Genomic DNA, 13118 nt, shown 5'->3' with positions numbered 1-13118 from the left:
ATTCCTTCAGGATGGCAAAGAATGAGTTCGAAGACTAAAAGACTGGGCTCACAGAGAGGAGTTAGAGTTCTCGGTAAGAAAAGAGTTGAGTCAAACCCTGAGGAACACCAGCTTTTAAGGTTTCTTTCCTGGCCAGAGAAATAGGAATCCAACCAGGAGAGAGCAGCATCACAGAAGCTAGTTTTGTTTGCTTTCAGATCAGAGATGGCAGAGCATGTCTGGATGCTAGGGAAGCAATCAGCAGAGAAGAGGAGTTGACTATGCAAGAGAAACAGATAAACATTTACTTATATTTATCATGTAGACCTGGCCTGAAATTTATTGAACTGCATAATGATGAAGAATGGAGATTATCTTTTGATACTTCCTGGGGAAAATGTTTTAAGTTTTTCTAAATTCAACTCATTTTTAAAAAATATTTTCTTTAGAATGCATCAGGGATTTATGCTGAAATAGATGGAGCCAAAAATGAACTACAGGGAAAGCTATCCAACTTAAGTAACCTCAGTTATAGTTTAGTCCAAGAAGCTGTTGACCATGCACAAAATCTTCAACAAGAGGCCGATGAACTAAACAGGTAATATCCTGGTTTGAGAAATGCAAATATCTACATGGGCTGATTAACTTATTTTTATTCAATTCCATATGCCAGAGTTATTGGGATTCAGTGTTAGCAGGTTGGTTTGAGGGTCGGGTTTGCTTTTTTATTTGTTTATTGATGGGCAGTCTGAGAACCAATCACTGTTTATTGTAATCACTTCAGGGAGACAGTTTTTCAAATTAAAAAAAAATCTGTCAGATCACAGACCTGTGTTTGGTGTGAGGGGATTTCTGTTTCATAATTATTAATGCATTTTTAAATATATTTTTATTGGTATCAGAGAGGAAGGGAGAGGGAGAGAGAGAAACATCAATGATGAGAGAGAATCATTGATTGGCTGCCTCCTGCATGCCCCACAACCTACGCATGTGCCCTTGACCAGAATCGAACCCTGGACCCTTCAGTCTGCAAGCCGATGCTCTATCCACTGAGCCAAACTGGCTAGGGCTATTAATGCATTTTTCTTAGAGGCATAACTTGCAAAATATCAAATAAATCAGATCCCTTTACGAGGTCTAAATCTACCATAATTGCCTATTTACTTCGTTGGCAGTATTAGCTTTCCATACTCAAGTTTCTTAAGTAAAGCTGGTTGGAAGTTGTTAATACAACTGACCTCTGGTAAATACTCTCATTACTCTACACTGCCCCAACTGGATCTATTTGATTTCAACACCTGTTAAGAGAAAAATCAATGGACATTTTTTCCTCGTAGCATTTAGAAGAGAGTCATGCACCCTTTGGGCACTCAATTCATGTTCATTGAAATGTACTGAAAGATTGGAATTGAATTCATGGCCTTGAAATAATAGATAAATAATGAGATAATTACAGAGAAAGGACTGCAAATTCGGCCATTAGAAATAAGAATCAGTCAAGGTCATGAACAACATAAGAACCAACAATAACTTCTGTTTAAAACTTAAATCACCTTTTTATTCCTGACTGCCAAAAATTTCAATATCCTACAAATCTCCTGAGAATTGAGAGAGAGGGAGAGAGAGAGAAGTGGGGAGGAAAGGGGGGGGGGGGGGGGGGGAGGGAGACAGGTCTTGTCAAGCGTTGGTGTATTATATCCAGCTGTGTCATGCTCCCAGGAAATATGCTTTTGATAAAGCCAATAAAATGGAACTTGGCTAAAAGATGCTTTGGATAATGTGCTGCATCAGTAGAATGTTATTTTGAGGCCCATCCCTGTGCGCTCTTCAAATTCTTTGGTCATTGTGATGGCCATCCTCCTGACTGGGAACCCAGCACACCCTTCCCGAAACGCTGCTGCGGCAAGCAGTGTCCCAGCGCGATTCTAAGTTATCACATGCTTTGCATGAAACATGATGGGGAACATCAACCACCCTGAAACCCTTTTGTGTTTAGGATATTTCTGATTAAATATATGCAGGGAACCATCCAAATTTATAGACATATTTCCTTCAAAATGTGAATACACCTCAACATCTATCTGGGTACCCAATGATCTGCATGTTGTGCCTCAAAAAAGAGATAAACATAATTCATCAAGAAGCTCCCATTTCAAAAACACGTTTTATTTTGATGTAGTACCTGTTTTGTGCCTTGTAATGAAAACAAGTAACAAAGGCTTTGTTTCAAGCTCTTAGGTACATCTTCTTACCACTCTAGCCAGCAACATTTTAAAATATTAATACATATTTATAAAATTATATTCCTTTTATTCTTTAAAAAAAACTTACTCAGGTTTTACTTTCTGAGCCATTTCTAAGAACAAGGGGTCTGGGGAGGAAGAAATGGCAAGATCAGAATTACCTCTGCAGAGCAGGGCTGCATTCCGACTTTCATGGGCCCTGGGTTCTTTTGCCTCTGTGGGCCCCTTCCTCCATAAAAGGTTAAAAATTATATGGCAAGACTGCCTTAATATAAAAACAAATGTTATCATTGTCCTCCCTACTAAGTCAGCCCTGGTGTGGAGGAGCCAGGAAAGTGACTTGAACAAAAGAGAAGGATGTAGCCAAAGAAATGCAGAGGAAGTCACTCTAGCCTTAGAGAGCATGCAAGACTTGACGCTGGATGCAGAAGGCTAGGAAACAGTTGACTGAGTTCACCAGGTCAGGGCATTTGAAGAGATGAGCCAGCATGACATCTGCAATCTCATATACTGGGTGACAGAGAATCTTCTGGAAGTTACTGATGAATTAAGGTAGTGGTTCTCAACCTTCTGGCCCTTTAAATACAGTTCCTCATGTTGTGACCCAACCATAAAATTATTTTCGTTGCTACTTCATAACTGTAATGTTGCTACTGTTATGAATCGTAATGTAAATATCTGATATGCAGGATGGTCTTAGGCGACCCCTGTGAAAGGGTCGTTCGACCCACAGGTTGAGAACTGCTGATTAAGGGGTACTACTCACCAGTGTTTGGAACTGAGAGAAAAAGGTGGAACTGGTGGATTTAAAATTGAGACAAATAACTGAGCATAAGCTGCAGAAAGGTGGGGGGGGCATTTATGTTATAGAGGAAGAAGTATGTGTTAATAAAATGAATTATTGACTAGCTTGGAATTCCAATTCAGGAAATACCTTAGGTATAAAAATAAATCCTGATGTTTACTGGGCGCCAGGCATGGTGCCAATCATTTCACACATTTTGTCCCTGTGTAGCTCACATCAATCCTCTGAGGCATATGCTGTTATCAGCACCTATGGGATTGTTCAGTGCATGATGGGTACTCAATAAATGTTAGATGAACCTTACAGAGGCCAGGAAGGGGCAAAGGCAGAGAACATGGTATATAGGGCGGGAGAGGAGGGGGCATGAATGAAGATGTGTGCTTAAGGGAGGCAGCCAGGCCTCAGGAGTGAGACAAACCCTCTCTCAGAGCCTCACTTGCTTCTATGAAAAGGGAATAATAATATCTAGGTCATGGATGTGCTAAGTATTAAAAACATAATATATGTTTAAAAAACATAATCTATAGAACAGGGCTAGCCCAGTATCTGTGCATAGATGCCCCATGCATGTTATTTCCCTTCTCAAGGAAAAATATGGTCTGTTGTGTGAGGGAAATAGGGCCATGCAAGAAAAAAGGAAAGAGCCCTAACCGGTTTTGCTCAGTGGATAGAGCGTCGGCCTGCGGACTGAAGGGTCCCAGGTTGGATTCCAGTCAAGAACATGTACCTTGGTTGCGGGCACATCCGCAGTAGGGAGTGTGCAGGAGGCAGCTGAACAATGTTTCTCTCTCATCGATGTTTCTACCTCTCTATCCCTCTCCCTTCCTCTCTGTAAAAAATCAATAAAATATATTTAAAAATAAAATAAAATAAAATAAAAAATAAAAAAGGAAAGTAAGTTTGAATGAATAGTGAACCCAGCTAATGCCTAACACCAGGCTGAGGCTGTGCACCTCTCTGAGAGCCGTGGTTTCTTTTATGGAAAGGGAATAGCAATAGGTAAGGAGTAGATGGGGATGACTGGGTTCATTCCTCTGCCTGACCGCCAAGCATAAACTCTTGCTTGAAGAGGGGTAGAGGGCTCTTTTTAACTCATCATTTCCTTTTCCTGTGGCTGCTGCCAGGCAGGCAGCTGCCATGGAGCCACAATAGGATGGTTTTGTGGTCACCAAAGGCAGGGGAATGCAAAGGAGATGAGCCTCTAGGAAATGAGTTTAGGAAAACCTTGTCAAGCCAGGTGACTGAATAACAGGAAGTGCCTGTGATCCTGGAAGCATTCCAATCAAGCCCTACATATGGCCCAGTTTCCCAAAGAGGTGAGATGGAACAATAATGACAAGTTTGTTCATTAACAGGAATTTACACAGTTCAGATGCAAACGGGCTGGTTCAGAAGGCTTTGGACGCTTCCAATGTCTATGAAAACATCGCCAATTACGTTAGTGAAGCCAACGATACGGCAGAGTTGGCTTTGAACATCACTGACCAAATTTACGATGTGAGTATTCTCTTATTTTAAAGTTCATTTATATGTTGCCTTTTCTCAGATATGACTTTTCTGTTTTCTAATGTCATCTCTTGGTCTTCCAATGTAACACAAGTGGCAGAAAGAGCAGAACTAAGAAAAGACCATTTTATTTATGTTACTAATGTTTCAATAGTGCAATTTCTTCAAGATGTGCCCTACTCCAGACAGCAAATGCCAGTTTTTTGGACAGTTGTTTGAAGCCACAATTCCTGAATAAAACATATTTAAGACTAGTTCCTGGTGAGGGAGAATATGCTTTATGCAGACATTCATATTTTTTCTTTTTTCCCCCCAATTTATTTCCCAATTGCAGTTGACATACAATATTATATTAGTTTTGGTGTACAACATAGTGATTAGACATTTTTATATATATGTACCTTATGAAGTGATCAACCCTATAAATCTAGTACCCACCTGGCCCCATACATGGTTATTACAATATTATTGACTATATTCCCTTTGCTTTTTTACATCTCCACGACTATTTTTATACCTATTAGTTTTTACTTTTTAATTCCTTTCATCTTTTGATTTTTTTCAACTCAAAAATTATTTGTTGATGGTTTCTACACGACAAGCATTTTGATGAGGCCTTGGCCAGGCGCTATTCTTAGTTTACTGAATTTTCCTCAAAAATCATTTATCTTGAAAATTCGAGGACATTGTTACCTCATGTTCACCTTTGACCTTGAAAGATGACCTATGAAAATAAAGCTGCATGAATTTTGTTTGGTGTTTAGCAGATAAACTGCATCATTTAAATCACAAATAGCTCTTCTATCATCATTCTTACTTTCTCCACTCTATTCCTTTGTAGGCTGTGAGTGGGATTGACACTCAAATCATTTACCATAAAGATGAAAGCGAGAACCTCCTCAATCAAGCCAGACAACTGCAAACAAGGGCAGATTCCAGTAAGTATCTTCACTTTCCCACCTCCTTCGGATTTACAGCTGCTTCCCTCCTTTCATATAATATTTCTGCAGGTAGACAGATTTTAAAATTCTAGGATTAAAGAATAAGTGATATTTCAACTGAATAATACATTAATAGTTTCTGCTCAGAGTCAAGGTGTAACAAAGCAAAGATTAGATATTTTGAAATAAATTGTGGATTAAAACACACACACGCACGCACACACACACACACACACACACACACACCTTTTGCCCTAGCCGCCATGGTCCAGTGGTTAGAGCATTGGTCTGTGCACTGAAGACTACCAGAGTCTCACGTTCCATTGCTGGCCCCAGCCAGGGAGCATGTGGGAGACAACTGGTAGATGTGTCTCTCAGATCAGTGTTTCTCTCTCTCTCTCTCTCTCTCTCTCTCTCTCTCTCTCTCTCTCCCTCTCTCACTTTCTCTCTCTCTGTAAAAAATCAATGGGGAAAATATCCTTGGGTGAAGATTAACAAAAAAGCAAAACAGACACACACACACACAAAAAAGCAAAACAGACACACACACACACACCCCTTTTATATAGTAAAACATGTGGTGGGAATTCTTGATAATCAAATGGACTAATTAATACAAACATCAATTTTTATCGAGATTATGTCATAAAGACACTTAACACTAAAACTATATTGCACATCATTTATTCTTTCTTGGACAATTCAGAAGTTTCCTTAAAATTTTACCCATGATGACCCATTTGGGTCACCACTGTGAGGGTCAGGAGGATAGGGTACCCCAAAGCCGTTTGGTTATTTCTGCTTTCTTGTAGCTTGTGTTTTTCAAAGTTATTGTATTTAGGACAAGCCGAATGGCCATAGGGAAAGAAGCATTTTCAAAGGCTGGTGTTTGCATCTGCTGAAGCAATACCTCCCAAGAGTGGGAGAGGGAGGAAAAAATTAAAGTGAATCGTTTTAATCAATTCTGAATCTTAAAAATAATTGAATTGAATAAGAATTTCGCTGAACATTATTCATCACTGACGTAATGAACTCATTTCTAAGGATAGTCGAGCATTGACTAATGAGGTTGGAAATCCATTATCTAGCTAACTTCTAATTACCACCTAAAAACAAAAGGCCAAGCTTGAAACTGAACACTTTATGTAATTTTATCAAAGCAATTAATCTCGAGTATTACTGTGCCTTTTTTTTTTACAAAGAAGTACATGGAAAATAAGTGCATTGTTTTTCATATGCAGAATATTTAACTATTTAATTACCACAAAACAACTATTATTTTATGCCAGTCTTGACCATACTCTTTAGAAAAGAGTTACATTAGTAATAGTAAGGAATTCGATGAATAGTAAAATATTTTAAGTAAATGTTGCCATATCTATGTATTGCTTTTGTTTCATGTTTTGTGAAGACCAGAATATGCAGGTCTTCATGATTCAATGACTTAAATATTTTATTTTCCTCGATAATTTGCAAGGTATTGTCCCAATCCTGTCATTATTGAGTTATTGAACCTCATGAAAGCAATTTTTCTATTTTAGGAATGCTATTTCTTTAAAATTCAATGTTTTATATACAGATAAGTCTCTCTGCATTGGTTTCTTTGAATATATTGTAGATTTTGTCACCTATTTCATGATCTTGCTAGTTAAATCCCTTCATTTATTTATTTGTAAAAGGGACACTGAAGAAAGTTAAGACTGTATGGTTAAGAACTTGCCTCCCTTTAAACAATACACATGTTTGTGATATACATTTAAATTTCCAAGTTGAACCATATTCATCTACTGAGTTACATTGTAATTTCAGATTACTGTTAATTTAGATCCAAATAACTTTCAATGATCAATCATCTTCATTTTCTTCCTTTTCTTCATTGTCAAATAATTAATAAACTCAGGAAGCAGCTATTTAAAGAAATCTATTGAATTCATTTGTAAAATAAAAAAATGTTTATGTAAGACAATAAGTTCCAAATAGGACATACTCTTCATGAAACATTTCGTCTTATAAACATCCAGCTCAAAATAGATTTTCTTTCTCTTATTTTTACGAGTTCCAAATACAGAACTAAATATATTATTTCTCAGTATATCAGCTAGTGTTTTTTGCAGTCAAAGGACCCAAAAGAAAGAGATAAAAAGATTTTTTATACCACAATATTCAAGAAGTGATGTTAAAAGAGGGAGAGAGAGTTCAATACAATACAAAATGTTTAAGTCCCTCCTTGAATTCTGGGAAATTCTCAGGCACTACCCAGAGTAAATAAGAAAGAAATGCTTGTACTTTGGTTACATTGTACTTGGTGACAGAGTCAACTAAGCACCACCCATTGTATACCCATTGTACACATGTGGGGATAAAAATAACTGAACAATAAACCAAGCATACCAGATTATACAATAAAAAGGAGTAAGTACACCATGGGAGAGTATTTATTTACAAGCCCATTAGAAATAAAGAGAAGTATATAATGGGAAGTGAAAACGGTATTTTTCTGTTTATCAAGAAGCATTATTTCTTTGGTGGTTTGTAAAGTAAACAAAGCATGAACACATTTTTGGGAAGTTGATTCTTCAGTTCAGATGACAAGTTATTATATCCTGACTTTTTTGGATTAGGTCCCAGATAACACAGTTTAGGACTATGCTACAAGCACACTTTCAATAATAATTTTTTAAGAAAAAGACTCTTAAAACTGAAACAAGAACAAATAGAAAATCTGACAGGCTGTATAATAAATTTAATCAGTAATTAAACCCTCCCCACAAAAGAAATCTCAAGGAATCAATGGGTTCTTCCAAACTTTTAAAGAAAAAATGACACCACTCATATATAAATTCTTCTAGAAAATAGAAGAAGTGGAAATACTCTCTAACTTCCTCTATGAAGCAAACAAAATACCAAATTCTGACAAGGATATTATCAAAAAGGAAAATTTATAAGCCAAATTCTCTCATAACGAGACCAAGTTAAGTTTATTCCAGATTTCAAGGATAGTTTAACATTTAAAACATCAATAGTAACTCACCACACTTACAGAATATAGAAGATTTATATGATCATCTCACTACATGCAGGAAAATTATTTAACAAAATGCCATACCCATTCATATTTTTTAAAAAACTCATAGCAAACTAGGCATAGACTTAAGCTTCCATAATTCAATAAAGAATAATAAAATGATATTCATCAAATTAAAACTGAAATATTGAAAGCTTTCCCACCAACATTGAAAGCAAGACAAGGAAGCCCCACATTACCAATTCAATGGATAAAATCCAGTTTAGTTCTGTGTATGCCAATGAGAAATTAACTTTTAAAAATAACACCATTTGCAATACAATATCCAGCAATAAATCTGATGAAAAATGCTAAGATCTCTACATGTAAAACTACAATATGCTCCTGAAAGAAATTAAAGAATTTCGCAATGGAGATCAAATGAGAATTTAAATCTAAAGACGAATAATTAAAAGTGTGTAAATTAAGAGGAAGATTCAAATTTGTAAAAATGTCAATTCTGCAAAATTTATCTATAGATTTAATATCAGCACTGTATGCAGAATAATTCTAGAATTTATATGGAAATGGGGTAGGGGGCAAAAATAGCCAGCACAATTTTGAAGAATAAAAACAAAGCTGGAAGACAAACCGCAGGTATCAAGACTTACAACTCTACAGAAATTAAAACAGAGATACAAAAATTATTTTAAAAATACAGTACTATATTATTTCCTTTTAATAAAATTTAGAAACAAACACAACTAACAGACAGAGAGAGAATCAGAATAGTGGTCATCTTTGGGTAACCGCAGAATTCCCAGGAAATTGTAAGGGTGCTAAAATAATATTCTATTTTCTTGACCTGGACTCTGGTTATATTTTATGTTTGGTTTAAGAAAATTCATCAAGATGTGCATTTATAATGTGTGCCCTTTTCAAGATGCATGTTGTGTATCAATTAAAATTTTATTAAAACAATTCAGAAAAAAGAATTACTCTTACATAACCAGCCATCACCATAAATCACCCTCATGTCATATTCACAATGCTGCAGATGACTCCATGGTACAATCAGAACTTCTCTTGTTGAAATGGAGTTTTTTCTCCTGGCATTCTGGCCCCACTGGTACTTTTTTCGGCTTCTTCTCCTCAGGCAATGATGCAGCTGTGGCTGACACCAGCAGGCGTGTGGGGGGAGCCGTAGCAAGAAAGAGTAACCTTAAAAGCAGATTAAATGATGCCATTAAGCAACTGCAAGCCACAGAAAGAGGTAAGGATCGGACAGAACTTAAGCCTCATCTATTTGTTCACTGGTATTAGATAAACCTTTGAGGAAGATGTAAGTGAATCCTTGCTTATCAACCTTTTTATAAATAAACTAGGGGCCCGGTGCACAAAAATTCATGCACTCAGGAGGCTCCCTCAGCCTGGCCTGCACCCTCTCACAATCCAGGACCCCTCAGGTAGAGTCCCTAGCCCTGGCCTGAGATCAGCGCCTATCAGGGCTTTCTTTCCCCCAGCTGCAGGCAGCTGGCCCCACCCCCACCACTGCCACTGCTTGCCATCTGTGCAGAGATGCCCCCCCCCACCCCCACCACCAGTGGCCTCCCTCTGCAGGCAACAGGCATGGGGTGCAATGGCTTGACTGGCCTGGGTCTCCCTCTGCGAGGCGATCGCTGGCCAGCCACACCTGCCACAGAGTCGCCGCTGGTAGCCTAGGACTCCCTCTTTCTGTGCTAGGGGGCGGGGCCAGCCCTGTGAGAAGCCATCTGCCTACCTGATTGCCCCTAACTGCTCACCTGCCTACCTGATCACCCCTAACCACTCTGCCTGCCTGCCTGATCACCCCTAACCTCTTGCTTGGGAGCGGATCCAGCCCAGCGAGGGGCTGTGGTGGTTCTGGTCTCTGGTCATTCTGGTCGTTACGCTTATGGTGGCTGGCCTTTTATTATATAGGATATTGTTTTCTGATGACAAAAGAAACTATGTTCATTACACACACACACAAAAAGAAAATTCTTGAAAACTACACCATCTAAGGGTGACCATTAAATTTGAGAGAATTTTCCTCCAATTGTGTGTGTGTGTGTGTGTGTGTGTGTGTGTTGTTTTCCTCAAATCATACTGCTTTTACGCACTGTTCAGTAACCTACTTTGTTATGAATATCCAAATATGGTTATTGGGTTTCTCTGGCCCCAACTGTAAACAGCTGCCCTCTGTTACATGCCACATCATTTTTATAGTGAAGCAGGGAGACCAGTGAGCAAAATAGAGAAACAAGGGCCCTCATCTTGCCTAATCTGAGACTACAGTGGTATTTTAGAAAGACATGATTGGAAGCAGATGTGCCTTCCCCAGCAGTGAGAGCTAAAACAGGACCACAGAGAGTAGATGCTTTACTACACAATCACATCCAGCTACAGTGCTCCAGCACACCCAAGCCCTGCCGGAGAGTGTCATCCACGGGCAGTCCCTGTGGTCAGTACCATCAGGGCTAGCACATGCTAGGCTCTAGGCCAGTGATGGCGAACCTTTTGAGCTCGGCGTGTCAGCATTTTGAAAAACCCTAACTTAACTCTGGTGCCGTGTCACATATAGAAATTTTTTGATATTTGCAACCATAGTAAAACAAAGATTTATATTTTTGATATTTATTTTACATATTTAAATGCCATTTAACAAAGAAAAATCAACTCAAAAAATGAGTTCGCGTGTCACCTCTGACATGCGTGTCATAGGTTCGCCATCACTGCTCTAGAGTCTTCCAAGCTCACTTATTAATACTGCTTACAGTAGTCTTGTGCACCTAACTTACATCATAATGAACATATGTTTAAATATCTTCATTTGGCTTAAAAGCTCAACATTTAATAAGGTCTGTGTCACCCAGTGAATAAATGGATGTTAATGTTCCCACCAAATGCCCTGCTTCTCTGCAAAGTGAGTGTCCTTGTGCTCTGTGTGAAGGTGACGCTCAGCAGCGCCTGAGTCAGTCCAAGCTGGTCACCGAGGAGGCAAACAGGACGACGATGGGAGTCCAGCAGGCCACCGCCCCGATGGCTGACAACCTCACCAACTGGTCACAGAGCCTTCAAAAGTTTGACTCTTTTGCTTACAACACTGCAGTGGACTCTGCCAGAGATGCAGGTATCCCTTAGAAATTTCTCAGTTTGCATCCAGTTGAGGAGCTGGCCATTGAACTCTACACATACTTTAAGAAGTTTTCTTCCTTTGGGTTTCAGATTGGAATACTGTAGAAGTTAGCTTACAAAAGGAGAAAAACTTTTGCTTAGTTCATCTATCAATATGTGTGTGTACATATGAAATATATATATTTCACATAAACACTAAATAGATTGGTTAAGAGTCATGACTATCTTCTATATAAAATATGGTAGCATTTGTTTTTGTTAATGTAAGCCTGATTCTTTCAGGAAGAAGGTCAATCACATGTTAGAGTAAATAATCTTCACAATCTTGCTTTTAGGAAAAACATTTACTAAGCAGCATTGATTTTACTAAAGAGCATTACTTTATCCTTATCCCCCCAAATCAGGCTATTACCAACAAGTACTGAATATGGCCAAATATAACGGAAGCTTCTCACTAAGAAGACAGTTTGTTGGCTAGCTTGAGCACAAATTTATAGCAATGAAAAGGAGATACTTAGATGCCCACCTCAGTTAGTTAGTTACATATAGATGTTAAAATCACATATTACTTGAGAAGTTTTTTCCAGTCTCATATTTTTTAAAAATGTATTTAGTGAGTTTTAGAGAGATAGGAAAGGAGAGAGATATAGAACTATCAATGAGAGAGAAACATCTATCGGCTGCCTCCTATATGGGCCCCAACGACAACCAAGCCCACAACCTAGGCAAGTCCTGACCAGGAATCGAACCAGCAACCTCTTGGTGCATGGGTCAGTGCTCAACCACTTCTCTGAGTGCTCCTTGTCTCCTCCGTCTGCCTCCGCCGCTGCTGGGACTGCTGCAGCAGCAGTGTGACCTGTGAATGAGCATCCTGAGAAACAACCTCTCCACCTTCTTTTGCCCAGAATTTTTAAAGCTGTTATATCAGTGATATTATAAATGCAAACAACCTGTGTGTGGTGTGTGGTGAGAAAACATCTGCATATTTATTGTGGATCCTGCGCTTCAGACATGTGCTTTATAAGTCAGCTTGTTCTGCATACATTTATAAATCAATATGTGCTGTAATGTCACAAAAGAGGAATTAATTATGCCTTGGGCTTTAACTATTAATTTTGCGGGGATTAAAAATAATTTTCTTAGAGTTCTACCCAGAAAGTAATTCATGTGTTTGTTTTCTTCACCCTCATTCCCTGGGAAATGTAGTCAAATAAATGAGATATTTACACAAAGTGATTAATTTTTTATTAACTACAGTAAGAAATTTGACAGAGGTTGTCCCTCAGCTCCTGGATCAGCTTCGCACAGTGGAGCAGAAGCAGCCTGCAAGCAACGTTTCCGCCAGCATCCAGAGGATCCGAGAGCTCATTGCTCAGACCAGAAGTGTTGCCAGCAAGGTAAGCCATGAAAAGACTCATTATTATTGATCACTGGGAGACGATGAGAATATGAAGAGCAGCTCCCAGGTCCATAGTTCTCAGCTC

General features: G+C 38.6%; 1 protein-coding gene across 1 annotated transcript in view; it reads left to right on the top strand.

The window, feature by feature from the left end:
• LOC102417379 (laminin subunit alpha-4-like) overlaps window positions 1-13061 on the top strand; it is a gene marked incomplete at its 5' end in the record, with an annotated part of 46088 nt that extends 33027 nt beyond the window's left edge. Inside the window, 6 exons of the mRNA XM_006107990.2 lie at window positions 429-577; window positions 4383-4524; window positions 5375-5471; window positions 9635-9751; window positions 11450-11629; window positions 12892-13061. Coding sequence (XP_006108052.2) covers window positions 429-577; window positions 4383-4524; window positions 5375-5471; window positions 9635-9751; window positions 11450-11629; window positions 12892-13061 — 855 coding nt within the window. The remainder of the gene's footprint in view (window positions 1-428; window positions 578-4382; window positions 4525-5374; window positions 5472-9634; window positions 9752-11449; window positions 11630-12891) is intronic.
• Between the last annotated feature and the right edge of the window lie 57 nt (window positions 13062-13118).

This window comes from Myotis lucifugus, unplaced genomic scaffold, assembly GCF_000147115.1.
Source record: "Myotis lucifugus unplaced genomic scaffold, Myoluc2.0 scaffold_1630, whole genome shotgun sequence".
Lineage (NCBI taxonomy): Eukaryota > Metazoa > Chordata > Mammalia > Chiroptera > Vespertilionidae > Myotis > Myotis lucifugus.
Note: the sequence above shows the minus strand (reverse complement) of the source record. Positions and strands in the feature narration are given on the sequence as shown.